Source organism: Bactrocera oleae, chromosome 3 (genome assembly GCF_042242935.1).
Source record: "Bactrocera oleae isolate idBacOlea1 chromosome 3, idBacOlea1, whole genome shotgun sequence".
NCBI lineage: Eukaryota > Metazoa > Arthropoda > Insecta > Diptera > Tephritidae > Bactrocera > Bactrocera oleae.
Window position 1 is genome coordinate 47,397,734 of NC_091537.1, and position 24,403 is coordinate 47,422,136.

A 24,403-nucleotide genomic window follows, 5' to 3' on the forward strand; every position below is an offset into this window, starting at 1 on the left:
TTATTTGTTAACAATTTTGCGACTTTTTAGGAGTTAACTCAAAAATATTGAACCGAAGACAGTTCTACTCAATTTTACGGCAAATAATAAAGATTTCGCTGAAAGGTTTTGAAAGAACTCAAATCACAGATTGAAACGTTGTGGAAGGTATTTGCAAATGAATTCAATGCATGTACAATACTGTAGTAAATAAAAGTATTTAAACAGCACATCAGAAACTTTAAACGGATTTGAATTATCCCTGAAAAGCCGTTCTCTAAACTTCTGCAACGAAAAATCATTATTTTACAAAACTCTCACGGCAGCACTTATGTTTGTTGAAGACGTTTTAAATTTTTTGAAATAAAATATTTACATAATAGTGGAAAACAAATGTCATTTGCTTCAAACAGCACATAGACTTCGAAATAAATAAAATCACGTGGCTTGCAGAATATCTTAATAGAAATCATTCGGTTTGTAAAAACAAAATCACATCAAATATATTAATTAAACTAAGTGAGGACAAACCTTCAAAATAAATTATTATGATACTAAACTTAATTGTTATCCATTCACGATTTCGTCGAATAATAAGTGTTGAATGCTTTCGCAACATTTTTTAGTATAGTACAGTTTTGCCAACACCTACATATGTATTGGTATTTCTCCGGCTTTGATTTTTGCAAGTTGCAAGAGTATAAAATGTTCGGTTACACCCAAACTTAGTCCTTCCTTGTTTTTAGGCAGTTTTTTTTTTGAATAACTAACACTGTAAGGGTGTGGGGGATGTAAATGTAAAATCGCTGTTAAAAATGTTATTTTATGTATTTTCCAATGCTGAATAATGAAAAAATACAAACAAAAAATTGTGTCCACAAAATAAAATTAGTCTACACCACCCTTAACATTTAGGGGTATGAAAAATAGAAGTTGATCGATTCTCAGACCTACCCAAAATTTTATCAAAATCGGTCCAGCCGTTTCGGAAGAGTTTGGCATCAAACACCGTGACACAAAATTATTATATATTAAAAATGAAGGTGCATAAGCGAAGAAACACGTACGCAATAGGGTAGTAGTAAATATATGTAGCGCATAATTTAATTTTATGTTATATTAAGTTCAATATGTACATATATGAGGTATAATTACTGGGTTGTAAATGGGGTATCCAGCTATCTGCGTTCGCATCGAGCACCCCGGGCAACGTGAGCAACTTTGAGTGAGATGCGGTAACTGACCCGTAAGGAACTCAGGGTCACGGTTTAGAGAGAGAGAAAGAGCCGTGGTGGGGTCACTCCGAGGTAATCAGTTTAATCCTTCGATTCGGGACCTATGGAAGGGCCAAGTGCATAGGGATCTTTCTGCACTTGGGATGTACAGCTGGCATGACCTCGCAAGGGATAGAGGCAACTGGCGAAGTTATCTTATCTCGACCCAGACCGACCCACGCTTGTGGTGCCAAAGAAGAAGTTTAATATATATTTTAGGGTCACCACAGATGTAGCAGTGAAAAATTTAAACACATAAGTATACTCTACAAACCACATAATAAAAATTCATTATAAACAATAATGTAATTTTTAAACCCTGTTTTCACAACTTTACTGCATAACGAAGGAAAGTAAAATTATTTATTACAAAATATTAGTGTTTCATAGAAACCCCCAATTCCAACTAACTTCGGCTAATTTTATTGAATTGATCTAAGATTATTTAGGACAATTTGAATGGTGCGGCTAGTTTTTTTCTCACAGTACTTTTGCAAAATCATGCATATATAGTTCCAGCGTGTTGAGAGCGAATTTGTCGCTGGTGCCGTGGAAATAACGGTGCACAAATGCACTCACATAATAAAGAAATCAATGACAATTAGATGATTTTAAACGAATAGTGACAATTTAAATATGGCCTTCCGAGACAAAGCAAACTATTTGAGAATGCCGCCTTCGTGTGCTGGAGATGAATCTTAAAGATATTCATTCTCCAAACATCTCTGCAGAAGCGAGATCTACTAGATCTAGCAAGACCTACAACATTGCAAATTAATTAAGAAATTTTTTCCGAATAGTGCTGTAAGTGGACATATTACAGAAACAGTTTTCACATTAACAACTCAGGTTTGGCTTGGTTGTACTGACCGGCTGTCATGCGATATTAAGGCCTGATAGTCCTTAGTAGTGCCAGATGCTGGTTCGTTTAACTTGAGCTGAAGTATTCGTCAGACAGAACGTCAACGCTTTTTGCAAACTTTAAAAGCGACTTGGTATCCAATTTAAATACTTCATCTAGTCACGTGAACTGTGAAGCTCCTAGATATTTAAGACGAGTTCTGGATAATGCTAGACCAAAGCATAGGAGGTGTTCCCGCGTCTCTCTCATGCCTATTTTCCTCCACTTTCTGCATGTATCACCGATACTTATGCCCATCCGGCTCGCATGTAATGCTAGAAGGTTGTGATCTGTCATTAGGCAAACAACTCTCCTGCAGTTCTTTCGAGACCGTGTGAGTAAAAAGCATGAGTGTTTTTCTTCAAGGCTCTTTCACATGTTCTTGGCGATCCATCTGTCAGCTCTTTCGAAACTTTCATTGTATATCGTTTTTAGTTATTACCGTATTTCCTGTACTGTTCTTTTGGCAATCTCATCAGCTATTTCGCTCCAGGAATTCCTTTGTGACCTGAAACCCAGCATACAAGTTAACCCAAAACGATGGCAGTCAAATTAAACAGTCTGTATTGTCTGCCTAAATGTTGAACATAGTATGGGTTACTATATATCCCAACAACAAAAGCCGTGGAATTCGCTGACTCAACCCACTCTCAGCGACAACGACAAGTAGCTACAGATAGAGCAGCGACAGAAGCGTAGGATAAGCTATAACTAGAAGTGAAATGTTAGTTTAGTTCTAATCAGACTCAATAAAGAACAGAAATGGACTACAAAATAATTTATATGCCCGCTTTCTATAAGGCCGTAATTTGATGTGAGATTATTGCCTTAATTGCCGGCTGGTTATAAACGTACAGTGGCTCACAGCTTATTTCGTGGCCCATTTTTTTAAAAAGAAAATGGGTTGTATTTTTATTATATGTATTATTTTTATATAAACTTAAATGTACATGAAATATAAATTGTATTGAATTGCAAGCACAGACAAAAGCAATCAAAATAATTTCTTCTGACATAGAAAACTTACAACTAAAACAAAATACTAAGCAAAACGACCACACAGCTTATTTCGTGTGTGGACTTTTACCGGTATTGGCGGCATTACAACGATCAACAAGAATAGACAAATAAAGTTGAATGGTACATTACGTTATTTCTTAATGCAATTTGTACGTTGAAAGTGGACGAACGAGACGGACGTACATCTATTGAAAAGCACGATTTAGTAATTATGCATTACAAAAATGGAAAATCGCAGAATTTTACGCCAAGCTGTTTTTCATGCTCGGACAGCTCGAAACGAACCGTTTCTTAGTAAGCTTAAAAGAAAATTTAGAGTGAAATTAGCTAAAAATCATATTAATAAAGACGAAACATATTGTAAAGAAGTTGTTTTTGCTGACGGAAGCAAATTAAACCTTTTGGTACTGATGGGAAGTCTTTCGTCTGGAGTAAGTCCAACACGGAGTTGGATCCGAAAAATCTGAGATGTATAGTAAAACTTGTTGAAGGCCACATAATGGTTTGAGACTGTATGTCATCAGCAGGTGCCGGATACTTCGTTTTTATGAAAGGTACTATGGATAAAACATTTTATTTAAATCTACTGAAAAATATTTTATTACAAAGTGCCGAAAAATTTTGCGAAATAGAATACGTTAGAAGCATGCAGGATCGCCAAGATCATTTGCAAAGGAGTGGAAGGAAAACACGCAAGCTTACTACTCACACGGTCTCGAAAAGACTGCAGGACGGTTGTTGGCCCACTCACAGGTCACAACTTACTATCATCACATGAGAACCATACTAACGATGCCACATGTAGAAATGTAGAAAATGCAGAGAAGTAAATATGACAGAGATGCTGGAACACTTCAGTTTATGTCCGGCTTGGCTTAGATATCTAGGAGCTTTGTTGTGATTGGAGATAGTATCAGAATTAAATATAAAATTTCTATTAAACTCCGTAAAAAGCGTTGACGTCCTCCACGACGTATACTTTATCTCGTATTAATAAGAAATCTCCATGTGGCATTACAAAGGACCTGTAAGTCTATAAATTGCGTGGAAGCCTGTGTAATCTAACATAATCTGGCTTCGTTCCATTCCGCATTAATCCTCCTGCCGCTCAGTAGAGTTTTTATTCATGTTGTTATGGCAGGCTCTATCCGGGCTGCTTCTAGACTTTTAACGATAGCGTTATTGGAGATATTGTTCAATGCTCTATTTATGTCAGCAAAGAGGCCCAAAGCATATTTCTTTTGCTCTAGAGCTCTTTCTATACTTTGGGTTAGCGAGTTAAGTATAGTCTCAATAGATCTGCCAGCTTGCTGTGGTTCTGAAAAATTAGCCAATGGAAGTTTGTCGCTAATATAGACATATAGAATCTTTTCGGGGGTCTAGGCAGATTCCTTTAGCCGCCTTTGGTATGAATATGATCTTCGCCTCTATCCAAAGGATAGGCACATAGTTAAGTCTTAAACCAGGGGCTAATTTTAACAACCAGCCGGTGTGCAAAAGTTATATTTATCTGGATCAAAGTAGAACGTAAAAGGTCTATTAACCCTTAAAAAGGTTCATCTCTCCGTAATGATGAAGTTCTCACTGAACACCGTCTTATTGGGCCTCACGCGGTACATCTTCCGCTGTCCAACTTTTGTTAGATTAAGGTTGAAGCATCTTGGTAGTTATAAAAGAGGTTTTCACGCGAAAACCTGTGTTTTCGTCCATACAAAATCTGTCAAACGAAAACACAGTTTTCGCTGAAAACCCCTTGAAAACTTACATTCCACTCCTTATGATCGGTGCCTGATCTAGTTTAATCGATATTATTAGAAGACATTTTTTTGCCAGCCCTAAATGTCAGTTGACAATTTGTTTACATTCCATAATTGGCCTAAACGTACCCCACAAGAAACTGCTGATGGGTTCACCAATACACTCACATTTGATGTGTCAGTACATTTCATATGGCATCAAGTGAAAATTTATTTTTATATATTCATATTTATACCCTGAACAGGGTATATTAATTTTGCCACGAAGTTTGTAACACCCAGAAGGAAACGTCGGAGACCATATAAAGTGTATATATAAATAATCACCGTGACGAGCTGAGCTGATTTAGCCATGTCCGTCTGTCTGTCCATCCGTCTGTCTGTCCGTCTGTATATACGCGAACTAGTCCCTCAGTTTTTGAGATATCGATCTGAAATTTTGCACCTGTCCTTTTCTCACAAAGAAGCTGCTCATTTGTCGGAACCGCCGATATCGGATCACTATAGCATATAGCTGCCATGTAAACTGAACGATCGGAATCAAGTGCTTGCATAGAAAACTCTTTCATTTGACGAGGTATGTTCACAATATTTGGCATGAGGTTTTGCTAGAAAAAGTAATGCAATCTCCGAAGAAATTGTTCAGATCGGATCACTATAGCATATATCTGCCATACAAACTGAACGATCGGAGTAAGTCCAACACGGAGTTGGATCCGAAAAATCTGAGATGTATAGTAAAACTTGTTGAAGGCCACATAATGGTTTGAGACTGTATGTCATCAGCAGGTGTCGGATACTTCGTTTTTATGAAAGGTACTATGGATAAAACATTTTATTTAAATCTACTGAAAAATATTTTATTACAAAGTGCCGAAAAATTTTGCGAAATAGAATACGTTAGAAGCATGCAGGATCGCCAAGATCATTTGCAAAGGAGTGGAAGGAAAACACGCAAGCTTACTACTCACACAGTCTCGAAAAGACTGCAGGACGGTTGTTGGCCCACTCACAGGTCACAACTTACTATCATCACATGAGAGCCATACTAACGATGCCACATGTAGAAATGTAGAAAATGCAGAGAAGTAAATATGACAGAGATGCTGGAACACTTCAGTTTATATTCGGCGTGGCGTAGATATCTAGGAGCTTTGTTGTTCAAGTGATTGGAGATAGTATCAGAATTAAATATCAAATTTCTATTAAACTTCGTAAAAAGCGTTGACGTCCTCCGCGACGTATACTTTATCTCGTATTAACAAGAAATCTCCATGTGGCATTACATTAATCCTCCTGCCGCTCAGTAGAGTTTTTATTGATGCTGTGAAAGCACGCTCTATCCGGGCTGCTTCTAGACTTTTAACGATAGCGTTATTGGAGATATTGTTCAATGCTCTATTTATGTCAACAAAGAGGCCCAAAGCGTATTTCTTTTGCTCTAGAGCTCTTTCTATACTTTGGGTTAGCGAGTTAAGTACAGTCTCAATAGATCTGCCAGCTTGCTGTGGTTCTGAAAAATTAGCCAATGGAAGTTTGTCTCTAATATAGATATATAGAATCTTTTCGGGGGTCTAGGCAGATTCCTTTAGCCGCCTTTGGTATGAATATGACCTTCGCCTCTATCCAAAGGATAGGCACATAGGGGCGAATTTTAACAACCAGCCGGTGTGCAAAAGTTATATTTCTCTGGATCAAAGTAGAACGTAAAAGGTCTATTAACCCTTAAAAAGGTTCATCTCTCCGTAATGAAAGAAGTTCTCACTGAACACCGTCTTATTGGGCCTCACGCGGTACATCTTCCACTGTCCAGCTTTTGTTAGATTAAGGTTGAAGCATCTTGGTAGTTATAAAAGAGGTTTTCACGCGAAAACCTGTGTTTTCGTCCATACAAAATCTGTCAAACGAAAACACAGTTTTCGCTGAAAACCCCTTGAAAACTTACATTCCACTCCTTATGATCGGTGCCTGATCTAGTTTAATCGATATTATTAGAAGACATTTTTTTGCCAGCCCTAAATGTCAGTTGACAATTTGTTTACATTCCATAATTGGCCTAAACGTACCCCACAAGAAACTGCTGGTGGGTTCACCAATACACTCACATTTGATATGTCAGTACATTTGATATGGCATCAAGTGAAAATTTATTTTTATATATTCATATTTATACCCTGAACAGGGTATATTAATTTTGCCACGAAGTTTGTAACACCCAGAAGGAAACGTCGGAGACCATATAAAGTGTATATATAAATAATCACCGTGACGAGCTGAGCTGATTTAGCCATGTTCGTCTGTCTGTCCGTCCGTCTGTCTGTCCGTCTGTATATACGCGAACTAGTCCCTCAGTTTTTGAGATATCGATCTGAAATTTTGCACCTGTCCTTTTCTCACAAAGAAGCTGCTCATTTGTCGGAACCGCCGATATCGGATCACTATAGCATATAGCTGCCATGTAAACTGAACGATCGGAATCAAGTGCTTGCATGGAAAACTCTTTCATTTGACGAGGTATGTTCACAATATTTGGCATGAGGTTTTGCTAGAAAAAGTAATGCAATCTCCGAAGAAATTGTTCAGATCGGATCACTATAGCATATATCTGCCATACAAACTGAACGATCGGAATCAAGTGCTTGCATGGAAAACTTTTTCATTTGACGAGGTATGTTCACAATATTTGGCATGAGTTTTTGCTAGAAGAAGTAATGCAATCCGAAGAAATTGTTCAGATCGGATCACTATAGCATATATCTGCCATACAAACTGAACGATCGGAATCAAGTACTTGCATGGAAAACTTTTTCATTCGACGAGATATGTTCACAATATTTGGCATAAGTTTTTGCTAGAAGAAGTAATGCAATCTCCAAAGAAATTTTTCACTTCGGATTACTATAGCATATAGATGCCATATAAACGGAACGATCGGAATCAAGTTCTTGTATGGAAAAATTGTTCATTAAATAAAATATCTTCACGAAATCCGGCATTGATTTCTCTCAATGGCATATAGCTGCCATACAAACTGACAATCTAAATAAAGTTCTTATATGAAAAAACGCATCGGATCACTTCAGTTTACGCGAGCAGCTTAAACTTTCCACAACGCAAATAACTTTCAAAATCAACGAAAAAATCCTTTTTTTAAATAATACGCATTCTTTTAATTATATTATTATTACTTAATTTATTAATATTTTAGTATATTTTTTATTTTTGAAAATGCCAAGAGTATCTAGGCAATCGCAGGAACAAAGACGTCGCAATGCTCTGAATCGAAGCCGACGACAGTATAGTCAAAATTTGGAAAATAATAGACAAAGGAACGCTGACTATATTGCAGAATTACGCAGCTCAAATTTGGAGTACCGCAATTAGGAGAGAACTCGTGATAGTTCTGCACGTTCCACTAGACGACAGAACCTACTTCAGAGAGCTGAAGAGCAGCAGCGTAATACAGTAGGTCATTCAAATAGACGTTTGAATCCAGAATATAGAGCAGCGGAGCAGGAGCGCAACACAATGGGTCATTCAAACAGGCGCTTGGATCCTGAATATAGAGCAGCGGAGCAGGAGCGCGACACAATAGGACATTCGGTCAGGCGCTTGAATCCGGAATATTGAACTGAAGAGCAGGAACGCAACACCGCGGAACATTTAAATAGGAGAACCAATCCGGAATATAGAGCAGCGGAGCAGGAGCGCAGCACAATGGGTCATTCAAACAGGCGCTTGGATCCGGAATATAGAGCAGCGGAGCAGGAGCGCGACACAATGGAACGTTCTGTACGGCGCCAGAATGCAATAATAAGAGAAGAAGAGAGGCAACGAGATGCAGCATTGAGGAGAAGTCGTCGAGAAGATCCAATAAGAAGACGTCGTGAGCAAATTTTAAATTCTTCTCAAAGAAGAGTGACCCGCCAGCAAACCAGGCAACAACAAGCAAACGAGCAGGAATCAACGTTGGAAAGAGTACAATTGCATAGATCGAATCCCGCAAATCGTCAGTTAGAAAGCGAGAGGCAAACCAGGAGGAATATAAGAAGACGTCGTGAACTTTCTCCTGATGCACAGCTAGAAGAACAAGAACGTCAACGTCGAGCTGCCAATATCTTTGATATGTACGCATTGTTGATAAAGAAAGGACCCACTGAAATATGCGTATGTTGCGGTGGCACTTGGTTCCCTTATCAAGTGAAAAAACTAGAAAAATGTCAGACTTCAACAAAATTTGCGCGCTCAGAAGATGCTAGAAAAGTGTTTTATCTGTCATCAAAATTACCGTCTTCGAACCAAAAGTACAACTTTTGCGACACATGCTATCGTATTGTTAGGAAGGGCAAGATACCAAATATCTGCCTATCGGAAGGATTGGAGTTTCCTGGTATTCCGGAATGCCTTCAGGATTTAACGTGTCTAGAAGAAAGACTGATATTACCGAGGATCCCATTTATGCGCTTCATCTCCTTAGGATATGAACGACAATGTGCTATTCGTGGAGCAGTGGCGAATATTCCCATTTCAGTTGTAGAGACAGTCATCATGCTTCCACGAAGATTTGATAACAGCCATATTATTCAAGTGCACTTGAAACGTCGATTGGAATATGAACAAAATTTCATGACGGAGACAGTGCGACCAGCAAAAATATTGGAGGCACTAAACTATCTGCTGGGTACAGAGCTCTACGTCAAGCATAATATCCAAATGTCCAGTGATTGGTTGGCAAATACTGGAAACGAGGAAACTGTGCCATTTATTGCGGATCCTGCAGATGAAGCAGAAGTAAGAGACCTTATTAATGCCCGTTAGGAAAATGTACCGCTTGAAATGGACGAGGATTTAAATCCAGGTGGTCAGGAGACTTTAATGGACAATGAACCCGTTGAAAATCGATCCATTGAACGGGTTGCAATGGCACCAGGACAAGGTAGATGCCCAAGAGACGTTACAACCGACGACGATGCTCAGGAATTGTCGTATCCAACGATTTACTGCGGAAAAAAGAGGACAACTACAACAACTTATAGTAAAATTGCACGTTCTGAAATTCGACGCTATGATCGGCGTTGTGTGCGCGTGGACGTGCTCCTGTATATTTATAAGTTCTACGAGTTGGAGCGCATTAAAAATGCAATTTCCATTTGCCTGCGTAAAAAGTCTGGATCGAGGAATATAACTGCTGCAAATGTGAGGGATGAAAATTTTGTCAGCAACCTTATCCAGCATGATGAAGGCTATCATGTACACAAAGGACTTCGATCCTCACCTGCACATTGGGAGGCTGAAAAGAAGAAAGTTTTAGCCATGATCCGCCAGTTTGGTTTGCCAACATTTTTTATCACAATGTCTGCTGCAGAAACAAAATGGCCTGAGTTGTTAGTCATATTGAAGAAACTGGTGGATAAAGTAGACATTTCGGAAGAGGAAGCTACTGCTCTATCAAGCTCTGAAAAGGCGAGACTGATAAGGACAGATCCAGTTACATGTTCCAGGTATTTCGACAATCGATTCCGCCAAATGCTAAAATGATTACAAAACGGGCTATTTGGAGAGAATTTAGTAGTCCGTTACTACTAAAGAATTGAATTCCAGCATAGGGGATCACCACATTGTCATGGCATGTACTGGCTAAGTAACGCACCACAATTGGAAAGTGATGGAATCACCAACACAAATGATGTTGAAACATTCATCGATCGACACATCACAACCGATGGCGATGATTTGGACTTACTGGAATTCATTCAGTATCAAAAACACAGACATGGTCGAGCTTGCCTAAGAGACCTACATGGAAAACAAGTGTGCCGATTCAACATGCCATATCCGCCGATGCCACGGACAGAAAAACTTTTCCCTCTGGAGAATGAGGAAGGTATTGAGCAACACAAAGCTCAATTCCAAAAAATACAGGAACTATTCACTCTAACGGATCTCCCAGAGGAAGAAATAATACGGTTGAACTGCTTCGAAAATTTTTTGGCGGATGAGCGAGTCAACACTGACTATGAAGGATATAAGCTTGCTCTTCGCTCATCTGTAAAAAAGTCACACATTTTCCTAAAGAGAAAATTTTCAGACAGGCTTCTAAATGCCTATAATAAAAATATCCCTAAATTGCATAGAGCAAATATGGACATTCAATTCATTCTGGACGCAAAGGCTTGCTGCAGCTATATCATTAATTATATAAATAAATCCAATAGAGGAGTATCAACATTATTGAGACAAGCCATGGAGGAAATAAATGCAGGGAATTTCTCCATTAAAAGAAAACTGCAGCACATCGGAAAAAAATTTGTAAATGGATCGGAAATATCGGCTCAAGAAGCAGCTTATAATATTTTGGGACTGCATCTATCAGAAGCCAGTAATGGGGAAATATTTATAAATACATCACATCCAAACAACCGAGTAAGGATGATAAAGCCCCGACTTGAATTGAATGCTTTACAGGAGGACTCTACGGACATATATGTGCCGAGTGTGCTGGAGCAATACTATCAAAGGCCCGATCAATTGGAAGAACTATTCTTAGCAGATTTTGCAGCATGGTTCAGATTTTGCAAAACAAGCAGAAATGTTTCTGATAATAACGAAGAATACAACGAAGTAGAGAACGAGGATGACACGACAGCTGCACTTCCAATGGCATTAAAGGATGGATCAGGATTTCTAAGGAAAAGGAAGCAAGCCCTTATTCTGCGTTGGGAACGTTTTAGCGTTGAAAGTTCAAGAGCCGATTTCTTCAGAGAAACCGCCATGATGTTTCACCCATGGAGAAATGAGGAAACAGACTTATTAAATAATGACGTCGAGAGTATTTGCAATTCACACAAGCAAATTGAGCTGAATAAGCTCAAATATGACAAATTTTCATCGAACGAACTAGAACGGATTTTGGAAAACCTTCAAGTCACAGCGGAAGAAACAGCGGATGATCGAGCTGATTCACAACTTTTAGATCCCGAATTTAGAGCTCTAGCCGTTCCAGAGCAAACAGGAGGCATTAATGTTTTTCAAGAGCACAACAATACAGAGGAAGAGGCGGTTCGATTAATTAAACTCCCACCTCTAATATTAGAAGACCATTTACTGGCAATGGTGCAGTCACTTAACAGCAAACAGAGGGAATATTTTGCTCATGTAATGCACAATGTCAGTAAAAGGGAAATCTTCTTCGAATATGTCGGAGGCGGTGCTGGAGTGGGCAAGAGTCGGCTTATAACAACTATATATCAATCGTTGACATTGCGAGCTAAGTAAAAGATGTAATTATTGTAATTTATATATCATATAAATAAGTATTATAGAATAATAAATATTATTATATGTTATATATTTTCTAATTTCTATAAATATTATAATTTGTTTTGTTTTCCATTAATTTAATGTGAATAATCAATCAGCTTAAAAAATTAAAATTTATGTAAATGTCTGAAAGGTCTATTTACCTCAATAACTAACTTTAATTCGAATAGAAGATTGTTTATAGCAAAGAACCTGCCTAGAAAGAACTGGCAAAATGCTTTCCGTTGGATGCAAACCGTTGGCAAGTCACGTTTTCAAATGTAGTCATACATATAGTAGTTACTAAAAGAAATGCACCTGTGAAGGGTATTATAGCTTCGATTTAAGTATATTATTATAACTAATTTTGATTAAAAGTTTGAAATTTATTAAATAAATAAAAATTATATTATCTACTGCAGCTATAACGGATTTATGGTCACAACAATTTGTAGGAATTTATCAAGGAGTTCACCATACATGCACGAGAAACAAATAACATTTCTCGCTTTTATAACAGCGGTGAATCTGTAAACATACGCTCTCTTAACATAACCATGATATGCCATTTGCAATATATTCCTTTTTATTGAACTATTATTTATTATTATTTTTAAATTATTTTATGTTAATTAATTTTTACTTTATTGTGAGTTATTAATAATAATTTAAAAATATTTTGATATATTTCTTAAAATCATTCATTTACTTGACACCATTATGGAGTCACAAAAGTACAGAAATGTGTTTTGCCGTCGGCATTTCACATTCATGCTTCAATTTTTCTTTTCAAATGCATGTGTAAAAGTAATTATGTACGTAAATATGTACTTACATATATTATATTATGTCGTTTGCACATTTGTATGTATTTGTATGTATATATGTACACACAATTCTTCATGTGAAATCTCCGTTGACACGTTTTTTGCTTTTATGTCAAAGAGTCAATCTGTCGAAGGACTGACGCGACGACAAAGCGTCACAACATTGTGTTGTTGGTAGAAAATCCGAGATGTGCCGAAAAATAAACGAACGCTCGCCGATTGTCATCGCTTCCCTTGCCGCTCTAACAGCTTTGCCCACAAATCATTGTGGGTATGTATGTTTTTATATGAACATGCATACATATTGACGAAGATTTTTGCCAGCCACGGTAAAATATTTTAGAATTGTGAAATATTTTAAATCGACAAAAGCTTTGTTGCCACTTTTGTCATTGTTTTCTGTGTTGCAGGTTTGTCACTTTTCCCTTCTATAGGGAACATCAGAAAGATGTTCAATTTATGATTTCTAGCTTTTGCCATCGTCGCAAAAAGACGCTTGTTGGCAAACGCCTGCTCGGGGAGATGTGTAAGGCATTTGCTTTTATGAATGAAACGACTTAGCTTATTGCTTGGGCGCCAGCGTTCATGAATAAAAATGTTGCTGGTGTGTGATTTACTACAAATTTAGGATTTGTAAATTTGGCTGCCATATTGGTTTCTGGTGCTGATGCTATTTGAGACAACTGTTGTTTTTGTACTTTACTTATTTTGCGCGGTCATACGCATATTTGTACATACATACTTACATATAGAGCAGTGCGCTCACATGTATATATTGATAATTGATAATATATAATATTAATATATTATATAATATAACATATTGATGTACATATGTACATACATAAATTATTAATTCTGTAACAAATCATATTTTATAAATTTTTCATCATAAAAATCGTTTATATGGCAAAAAATAATAATGCATATGTGAAGTGGCATTTTTTGATTGAGGTATTTAATTTTTCTCTTTACGTTGGGAGATACGTATTTTGTCAGAGATCGTTGTTATATGCACGTTCTGAAATTCGACGCTATGATCGGCGTTGTGTGCGCGTGGACGTGCTCCTGTATATTTATAAGTTCTACGAGTTGGAGCGCATTAAAAATGCAATTTCCATTTGCCTGCGTAAAAAGTCTGGATCGAGGAATATAACTGCTGCAAATGTGAGGGAGGAAAATTTTGTCAGCAACCTTATCCAGCATGATGAAGGCTATCATGTACACAAAGGTCGAAGTCCTCACCTGCACATTGGGAGGCTGAAAAGAAGAAAGTTTTAGCCATGATCCGCCAGTTTGGTTTGCCAACATTTTTTATCACAATGTCTGCTGCAGAAACAAAATGGCCTGAGTTGTTAGTCATATTGAAGAAACTGGTGGATAAAGTAGACATTTCGGAAGAGGAAGCTACTGCTCTGAAAAAGCGAGACTGATAAGGACAGATCCAGTTACATGTTCCAGGTATTTCGACAATCGATTCCGCCAAATGCTAAAATGATTACAAAACGGGCTATTTGGAGAGAATTTAGTAGTCCGTTACTACTAAAGAATTGAATTCCAGCATAGGGGATCACCACATTGTCATGGCATGTACTGGCTAAGTAACGCACCACAATTGGAAAGTGATGGAATCACCAACACAAATGATGTTGAAACATTCATCGATCGACACATCACAACCGATGGCGATGATTTGGACTTACTGGAATTCATTCAGTATCAAAAACACAGACATACATGGAAAACAAGTGTGCCGATTCAACATGCCATATCCGCCGATGCCACGGACAGAAAAACTTTTCCCTCTGGAGAATGAGGAAGGTATTGAGCAACACAAAGCTCAATTCCAAAAAATACAGGAACTATTCACTCTAACGGATATCCCAGAGGAAGAAATAATACGGTTGAACTGCTTCGAAAATTTTTTGGCGGATGAGCGAGTCAACACTGACTATGAAGGATATAAGCTTGCTCTTCGCTCATCTGTAAAAAAGTCACACATTTTCCTAAAGAGAAAATTTTCAGACAGGCTTCTAAATGCCTATAATAAAAATATCCCTAAATTGCATAGAGCAAATATGGACATTCAATTCATTCTGGACGCATACGCTTGCTGCAGCTATATCATTAATTATATAAATAAATCCAATAGAGGAGTATCAACATTATTGAGACAAGCCATGGAGGAAATAAATGCAGGGAACTTCTCCATTAAAAGAAAACTGCAGCACATCGGAAAAAAATTTGTAAATGGATCGGAAATATCGGCTCAAGAAGCAGCTTATAATATTTTGGGACTGCATCTATCAGAAGCCAGTAATGGGGAAATATTTATAAATACATCACATCCAAACAACCGAGTAAGGATGATAAAGCCCCGACTTGAATTGAATGCTTTACAGGAGGACTCTACGGACATATATGTGCCGAGTGTGCTGGAGCAATACTATCAAAGGCCCGATCAATTGGAAGAACTATTCTTAGCAGATTTTGCAGCATGGTTCAGATTTTGCAAAACAAGCAGAAATGTTTCTGATAATAACGAAGAATACAACGAAGTAGAGAACGAGGATGACACGACAGCTGCACTTCCAATGGCATTAAAGGATGGATCAGGATTTCTAAGGAAAAGGAAGCAAGCCCTTATTCTGCGTTGGGAACGTTTTAGCGTTGAAAGTTCAAGAGCCGATTTCTTCAGAGAAACCGCCATGATGTTTCACCCATGGAGAAATGAGGAAACAGACTTATTAAATAATGACGTCGAGAGTATTTGCAATTCACACAAGGAGCAAATTGAGCTAAATAAGCTCAAATATGACAAATTTTCATCGAACGAACTAGAACGGATTTTGGAAAACCTTCATGTCACAGCGGAAGAAACAGCTGATGATCGAGCTGATTCACAACTTTTAGATCCCGAATTTAGAGCTCTAGCCGTTCCAGAGCAAACAGGAGGCATTAATGTTTTTCAAGAGCACAACAATACAGAGGAAGAGGCGGTTCGATTAATTAAACTCCCACCTCTAATATTAGAAGACCATTTACTGGCAATGGTGCAGTCATTTAACAGCAAACAGAGGGAATATTTTGCTCATGTAATGTACAATGTCAGTAAAAGGGAAATCTTCTTCGAATATGTCGGAGGCGGTGCTGGAGTGGGCAAGAGTCGGCTTATAACAACTATATATCAATCGTTGACATTGCGAGCTAAGTAAAAGATGTAATTATTGTAATTAATATATCATATAAATAAGTATTATAGAATAATAAATATTATTATATGTTATATATTTTCTAATTTCTATAAATATTATAATTTGTTTTGTTTTCCATTAATTTAATATGAATAATCAATCAGCTTAAAAAATTAAAATTTATGTAAATGTCTGAAAGATCTATTTACCTCAATAACTAACTTTAATTCGAATAGAAGATTGTTTATAGCAAAGAACCTGGCTAGAAAGAACTGGCAAAATGCTTTCCGTTGGATGCAAACCGTTGGCAAGTCACGTTTTCAAATGTAGTCATACATATAGTAGTTACTAAAAGAAATGCACCTGTGAAGGGTATTATAGCTTCGATTTAAGTATATTATTATAACTAATTTTGATTAAAAGTTTGAAATTTATTAAATAAATAAAAATTATATTATCTACTGCAGCTATAACGGATTTATGGTCACAACAATTTGTAGGAATTTATCAAGGAGTTCACCATACATGCACGAGAAACAAATAACATTTCTCGCTTTTATAACAGCGGTGAATCTGTAAACATACGCTCTCTTAACATAACCAACCGACGAAAATTGAAGAGAATATAATATGTAAGCAAAACTAGGAATATTGATATGCCATTTGCAATATATTCCTTTTTATTGAACTATTATTTATTATTATTTTTAAATTATTTTATGTTAATTAATTTTTACTTTATTGTGAGTTATTAATAATAATTTAAAAATATTTTGATATATTTCTTAAAATCATTCATTTACTTGACACCATTATGGAGTCACAAAAGTACAGAAATGTGTTTTGCCGTCGGCATTTCACATTTATGCTTCAATTTTTCTTTTCAAATGCATGTGTAAAAGTAATTATGTACGTAAATATGTACTTACATATATTATATTATGTCGTTTGCACATTTGTATGTATTTGTATGTATATATGTACACACAATTCTTCATGTGAAATCTCCGTTGACACGTTTTTTGCTTTTATGTCAAAGAGTCAATCTGTCGAAGGACTGACGCGACGACAAAGCGTCACAACATTGTGTTGTTGGTAGAAAATCCGAGATGTGCCGAAAAATAAACGAACGCTCGCCGATTGCCATCGCTTCCCTTGCCGCTCTAACAGCTTTGCCCACAAATCATTGTGGGTATGTATGTTTTTATATGAACATGCATACATATTGACGAAGATTTTTGCCAGCCACGGTAAAATATTTTAGAATTGTGAAATATTTTAAATCGACAAAAGCTTTGTTGCCACTTTTGTCATTGTTTTCTGTGTTGCAGGTTTGTCACTTTTCCCTTCTATAGGGAACATCAGAAAGATGTTCAATTTATGATTTCTAGCTTTTGCCATCGTCGCAAAAAGACGCTTGTTGGCAAACGCCTGCTCGGGGAGATGTGTAAGGCATTTGCTTTTATGAATGAAACGACTTAGCTTATTGCTTGGGCGCCAGCGTTCATGAATAAAAATGTTGCTGGTGTGTGATTTACTACAAATTTAGGATTTGTAAATTTGGCTGCCATATTGATTTCTGGTGCTGATGCTATTTGAGACAACTGTTGTTTTTGTACTTTACTTATTTTGCGCGGTCATACGCATATTTGTACATACATACTTACATATAGAGCAGTGCGCTCACATGTATATATTGATAATTGATAATATATAATATTAATATATTATATAATATAACATATTGATGTACATATGTACATACATAAATTATTAATTCTGTAACAATTGAAATTAGAAAATTATGAAAATAGTAAAATATAATTTTTTGCATAATTTTTCACATTTTATCAATGTAACATTTGTGCAAAAAAATCATATTTTATCAATTTTTCATCATAAAAATCGTTTACATGGCAAAAAATAATAATGCATATGTAAAGTGGCATTTTTTGATTGAGGTATTTAATTTTTCTCTTTACGTTGGGAGATACGTATTTTGTCAGAGATCGTTGTTATATGCACGTTCTGAAATTCGACGCTATGATCGGCGTTGTGTGCGCGTGGACGTGCTTCTGTATATTTATAAGTTCTACGAGTTGGAGCGCATTAAAAATGCAATTTCCATTTGCCTGCGTAAAAAGTCTGGATCGAGGAATATAACTGCTGCAAATGTGAGGGATGAAAATTTTGTCAGCAACCTTATCCAGCATGATGAAGGCTATCATGTACACAAAGGACTTCGATCCTCACCTGCACATTGGGAGGCTGAAAAGAAGAAAGTTTTAGCCATGATCCGCCAGTTTGGTTTGCCAACATTTTTTATCACAATGTCTGCTGCAGAAACAAAATGGCCTGAGTTGTTAGTCATATTGAAGAAACTGGTGGATAAAGTAGACATTTCGGAAGAGGAAGCTACTGCTCTATCAAGCTCTGAAAAGGCGAGACTGATAAGGACAGATCCAGTTACATGTTCCAGGTATTTCGACAATCGATTCCGCCAAATGCTAAAATGATTACAAAACGGGCTATTTGGAGAGAATTTAGTAGTCCGTTACTACTAAAGAATTGAATTCCAGCATAGGGGATCACCACATTGTCATGGCATGTACTGGCTAAGTAACGCACCACAATTGGAAAGTGATGGAATCACCAACACAAATGATGTTGAAACATTCATCGATCGACACATCACAACCGATGGCGATGATTTGGACTTACTGGAATTCATTCAGTATCAAAAACACAGACATACATGGAAAACAAGTGTGCCGATTCAACATGCCATATCCGCCGATGCCACGGACAGAAAAACTTTTCCCTCTGGAGAATGAGGAAGGTATTGAGCAACACAAAGCTCAATTCCAAAAAATACAGGAACTATTCACTCTAACGGATCTCCCAGAGGAAGAAATAATACGGTTGAACTGCTTCGAAAATTTTTTCGCGGATGAGCGAGTCAACACTGACTATGAAGGATATAAGCTTGCTCTTCGCTCATCTGTAAAAAAGTCACACATTTTCCTAAAGAGAAAATTTTCAGACAGGCTTCTAAATGCCTATAATAAAAATATCCCTAAATTGCATAGAGCAAATATGGACATTCAATTCATTCTGGACGCAAAGGCTTGCTGCAGCTATATCATTAATTATATAAATAAATCCAATAGAGGAGTATCAACATTATTGAGACAAGCCATGGAGGAAATAAATGCAGGGAATTTCTCCATTAAAAGAAAACTGCAGCACATCGGAAAAAAATTTGTAAATGGATCGGAAATATCGGCTCAAGAAGCAGCTTATAATATTTTGGGACTGCATCTATCAGAAGCCAGTAATGGGGAAATATTTATAAATACATCACATCCAAACAACCGAGTAAGGATGATAAAGCCCCGACTTGAATTGAATGCTTTACAGGAGGACTCTACGGACATATATGTGCCGAGTGTGCTGGAGCAATACTATCAAAGGCCCGATCAATTGGAAGAACTATTCTTAGCAGATTTTGCAGCATGGTTCAGATTTTGCAAAACAAGCAGAAATGTTTCTGATAATAACGAAGAATACAACGAAGTAGAGAACGAGGATGACACGACAGCTGCACTTCCAATGGCATTAAAGGATGGATCAGGATTTCTAAGGAAAAGGAAGCAAGCCCTTATTCTGCGTTGGGAACGTTTTAGCGTTGAAAGTTCAAGAGCCGATTTCTTCAGAGAAACCGCCATGATGTTTCACCCATGGAGAAATGAGGAAACAGACTTATTAAATAATGACGTCGAGAGTATTTGCAATTCACACAAGCAAATTGAGCTGAATAAGCTCAAATATGACAAATTTTCATCGAACGAACTAGAACGGATTTTGGAAAACCTTCATGTCACAGCGGAAGAAACAGCGGATGATCGAGCTGATTCACAACTTTTAGATCCCGAATTTAGAGCTCTAGCCGTTCCAGAGCAAACAGGAGGCATTAATGTTTTTCAAGAGCACAACAATACAGAGGAAGAGGCGGTTCGATTAATTAAACTCCCACCTCTAATATTAGAAGACCATTTACTGGCAATGGTGCAGTCACTTAACAGCAAACAGAGGGAATATTTTGCTCATGTAATGCACAATGTCAGTAAAAGGGAAATCTTCTTCGAATATGTCGGAGGCGGTGCTGGAGTGGGCAAGAGTCGGCTTATAACAACTATATATCAATCGTTGACATTGCGAGCTAAGTAAAAGATGTAATTATTGTAATTTATATATCATATAAATAAGTATTATAGAATAATAAATATTATTATATGTTATATATTTTCTAATTTCTATAAATATTATAATTTGTTTTGTTTTCCATTAATTTAATGTGAATAATCAATCAGCTTAAAAAATTAAAATTTATGTAAATGTCTGAAAGGTCTATTTACCTCAATAACTAACTTTAATTCGAATAGAAGATTGTTTATAGCAAAGAACCTGCCTAGAAAGAACTGGCAAAATGCTTTCCGTTGGATGCAAACCGTTGGCAAGTCACGTTTTCAAATGTAGTCATACATATAGTAGTTACTAAAAGAAATGCACCTGTGAAGGGTATTATAGCTTCGATTTAAGTATATTATTATAACTAATTTTGATTAAAAGTTTGAAATTTATTAAATAAATAAAAATTATATTATCTACTGCAGCTATAACGGATTTATGGTCACAACAATTTGTAGGAATTTATCAAGGAGTTCACCATACATGCACGAGAAACAAATAACATTTCTCGCTTTTATAACAGCGGTGAATCTGTAAACATACGCTCTCTTAACATAACCATGATATGCCATTTGCAATATATTCCTTTTTATTGAACTATTATTTATTATTATTTTTAAATTATTTTATGTTAATTAATTTTTACTTTATTGTGAGTTATTAATAATAATTTAAAAATATTTTGATATATTTCTTAAAATCATTCATTTACTTGACACCATTATGGAGTCACAAAAGTACAGAAATGTGTTTTGCCGTCGGCATTTCACATTCATGCTTCAATTTTTCTTTTCAAATGCATGTGTAAAAGTAATTATGTACGTAAATATGTACTTACATATATTATATTATGTCGTTTGCACATTTGTATGTATTTGTATGTATATATGTACACACAATTCTTCATGTGAAATCTCCGTTGACACGTTTTTTGCTTTTATGTCAAAGAGTCAATCTGTCGAAGGACTGACGCGACGACAAAGCGTCACAACATTGTGTTGTTGGTAGAAAATCCGAGATGTGCCGAAAAATAAACGAACGCTCGCCGATTGTCATCGCTTCCCTTGCCGCTCTAACAGCTTTGCCCACAAATCATTGTGGGTATGTATGTTTTTATATGAACATGCATACATATTGACGAAGATTTTTGCCAGCCACGGTAAAATATTTTAGAATTGTGAAATATTTTAAATCGACAAAAGCTTTGTTGCCACTTTTGTCATTGTTTTCTGTGTTGCAGGTTTGTCACTTTTCCCTTCTATAGGGAACATCAGAAAGATGTTCAATTTATGATTTCTAGCTTTTGCCATCGTCGCAAAAAGACGCTTGTTGGCAAACGCCTGCTCGGGGAGATGTGTAAGGCATTTGCTTTTATGAATGAAACGACTTAGCTTATTGCTTGGGCGCCAGCGTTCATGAATAAAAATGTTGCTGGTGTGTGATTTACTACAAATTTAGGATTTGTAAATTTGGCTGCCATATTGGTTTCTGGTGCTGATGCTATTTGAGACAACTGTTGTTTTTGTACTTTACTTATTTTGCGCGGTCATACGCATATTTGTACATACATACTTACATATAGAGCAGTGCGCTCACATGTATATATTGATAATTGATAATATATAATATTAATATATTATATAATATAACATATTGATGTACATATGTACATACATAAATTATTAATTCTGTAACAAATCATATTTTATCAATTTTTCATCATAAAAATCGTTTATATGGCAAAAAATAATAATGCATATGTGAAGTGGCATTTTTTGATTGAGGTATTTAATTTTTCTCTTTACGTTGGGAGATACGTATTTTGTCAGAGATCGTTGTTATATGCACGTTCTGAAATTCGACGCTATGATCGGCGTTGTGTGCGCGTGGACGTGCTCCTGTATATTTATAAGTTCTACGAGTTGGAGCGCATTAAAAATGCAATTTCCATTTGCCTGCGTAAAAAGTCTGGATCGAGGAATATAACTGCTGCAAATGTGAGGGAGGAAAATTTTGTCAGCAACCTTATCCAGCATGATGAAGGCTATCATGTACACAAAGGTCGAAGTCCTCACCTGCACATTGGGAGGCTGAAAAGAAGAAAGTTTTAGCCATGATCCGCCAGTTTGGTTTGCCAACATTTTTTATCACAATGTCTGCTGCAGAAACAAAATGGCCTGAGTTGTTAGTCATATTGAAGAAACTGGTGGATAAAGTAGACATTTCGGAAGAGGAAGCTACTGCTCTGAAAAAGCGAGACTGATAAGGACAGATCCAGTTACATGTTCCAGGTATTTCGACAATCGATTCCGCCAAATGCTAAAATGATTACAAAACGGGCTATTTGGAGAGAATTTAGTAGTCCGTTACTACTAAAGAATTGAATTCCAGCATAGGGGATCACCACATTGTCATGGCATGTACTGGCTAAGTAACGCACCACAATTGGAAAGTGATGGAATCACCAACACAAATGATGTTGAAACATTCATCGATCGACACATCACAACCGATGGCGATGATTTGGACTTACTGGAATTCATTCAGTATCAAAAACACAGACATACATGGAAAACAAGTGTGCCGATTCAACATGCCATATCCGCCGATGCCACGGACAGAAAAACTTTTCCCTCTGGAGAATGAGGAAGGTATTGAGCAACACAAAGCTCAATTCCAAAAAATACAGGAACTATTCACTCTAACGGATATCCCAGAGGAAGAAATAATACGGTTGAACTGCTTCGAAAATTTTTTGGCGGATGAGCGAGTCAACACTGACTATGAAGGATATAAGCTTGCTCTTCGCTCATCTGTAAAAAAGTCACACATTTTCCTAAAGAGAAAATTTTCAGACAGGCTTCTAAATGCCTATAATAAAAATATCCCTAAATTGCATAGAGCAAATATGGACATTCAATTCATTCTGGACGCATACGCTTGCTGCAGCTATATCATTAATTATATAAATAAATCCAATAGAGGAGTATCAACATTATTGAGACAAGCCATGGAGGAAATAAATGCAGGGAACTTCTCCATTAAAAGAAAACTGCAGCACATCGGAAAAAAATTTGTAAATGGATCGGAAATATCGGCTCAAGAAGCAGCTTATAATATTTTGGGACTGCATCTATCAGAAGCCAGTAATGGGGAAATATTTATAAATACATCACATCCAAACAACCGAGTAAGGATGATAAAGCCCCGACTTGAATTGAATGCTTTACAGGAGGACTCTACGGACATATATGTGCCGAGTGTGCTGGAGCAATACTATCAAAGGCCCGATCAATTGGAAGAACTATTCTTAGCAGATTTTGCAGCATGGTTCAGATTTTGCAAAACAAGCAGAAATGTTTCTGATAATAACGAAGAATACAACGAAGTAGAGAACGAGGATGACACGACAGCTGCACTTCCAATGGCATTAAAGGATGGATCAGGATTTCTAAGGAAAAGGAAGCAAGCCCTTATTCTGCGTTGGGAACGTTTTAGCGTTGAAAGTTCAAGAGCCGATTTCTTCAGAGAAACCGCCATGATGTTTCACCCATGGAGAAATGAGGAAACAGACTTATTAAATAATGACGTCGAGAGTATTTGCAATTCACACAAGGAGCAAATTGAGCTAAATAAGCTCAAATATGACAAATTTTCATCGAACGAACTAGAACGGATTTTGGAAAACCTTCATGTCACAGCGGAAGAAACAGCTGATGATCGAGCTGATTCACAACTTTTAGATCCCGAATTTAGAGCTCTAGCCGTTCCAGAGCAAACAGGAGGCATTAATGTTTTTCAAGAGCACAACAATACAGAGGAAGAGGCGGTTCGATTAATTAAACTCCCACCTCTAATATTAGAAGACCATTTACTGGCAATGGTGCAGTCATTTAACAGC

General features: G+C 36.8%; 1 protein-coding gene and 1 long non-coding RNA gene across 2 annotated transcripts in view; both read left to right on the forward strand.

The window, feature by feature from the left end:
* The window catches only part of Pka-C1 (Protein kinase, cAMP-dependent, catalytic subunit 1), a 131,485-nt gene extending 119,652 nt beyond the window's left edge, over positions 1 to 11,833 (forward strand). The window contains exon 5 of the mRNA XM_070106595.1: positions 8,168 to 11,833. Coding sequence (XP_069962696.1) covers positions 8,649 to 9,749 — 1,101 coding nt within the window. The 5' untranslated portion in view covers positions 8,168 to 8,648 and the 3' untranslated portion in view covers positions 9,750 to 11,833. The remainder of the gene's footprint in view (positions 1 to 8,167) is intronic.
* Positions 11,834 to 16,405: 4,572 nt separating this feature from the next.
* LOC138856176 (uncharacterized) lies at positions 16,406 to 21,075 on the forward strand. The gene is made up of 3 exons (XR_011395233.1): positions 16,406 to 16,643; positions 16,719 to 16,883; positions 20,928 to 21,075. It is a non-coding gene; the product is annotated as an uncharacterized lncRNA (long non-coding RNA).
* Positions 21,076 to 24,403: the final 3,328 nt, after the last annotated feature.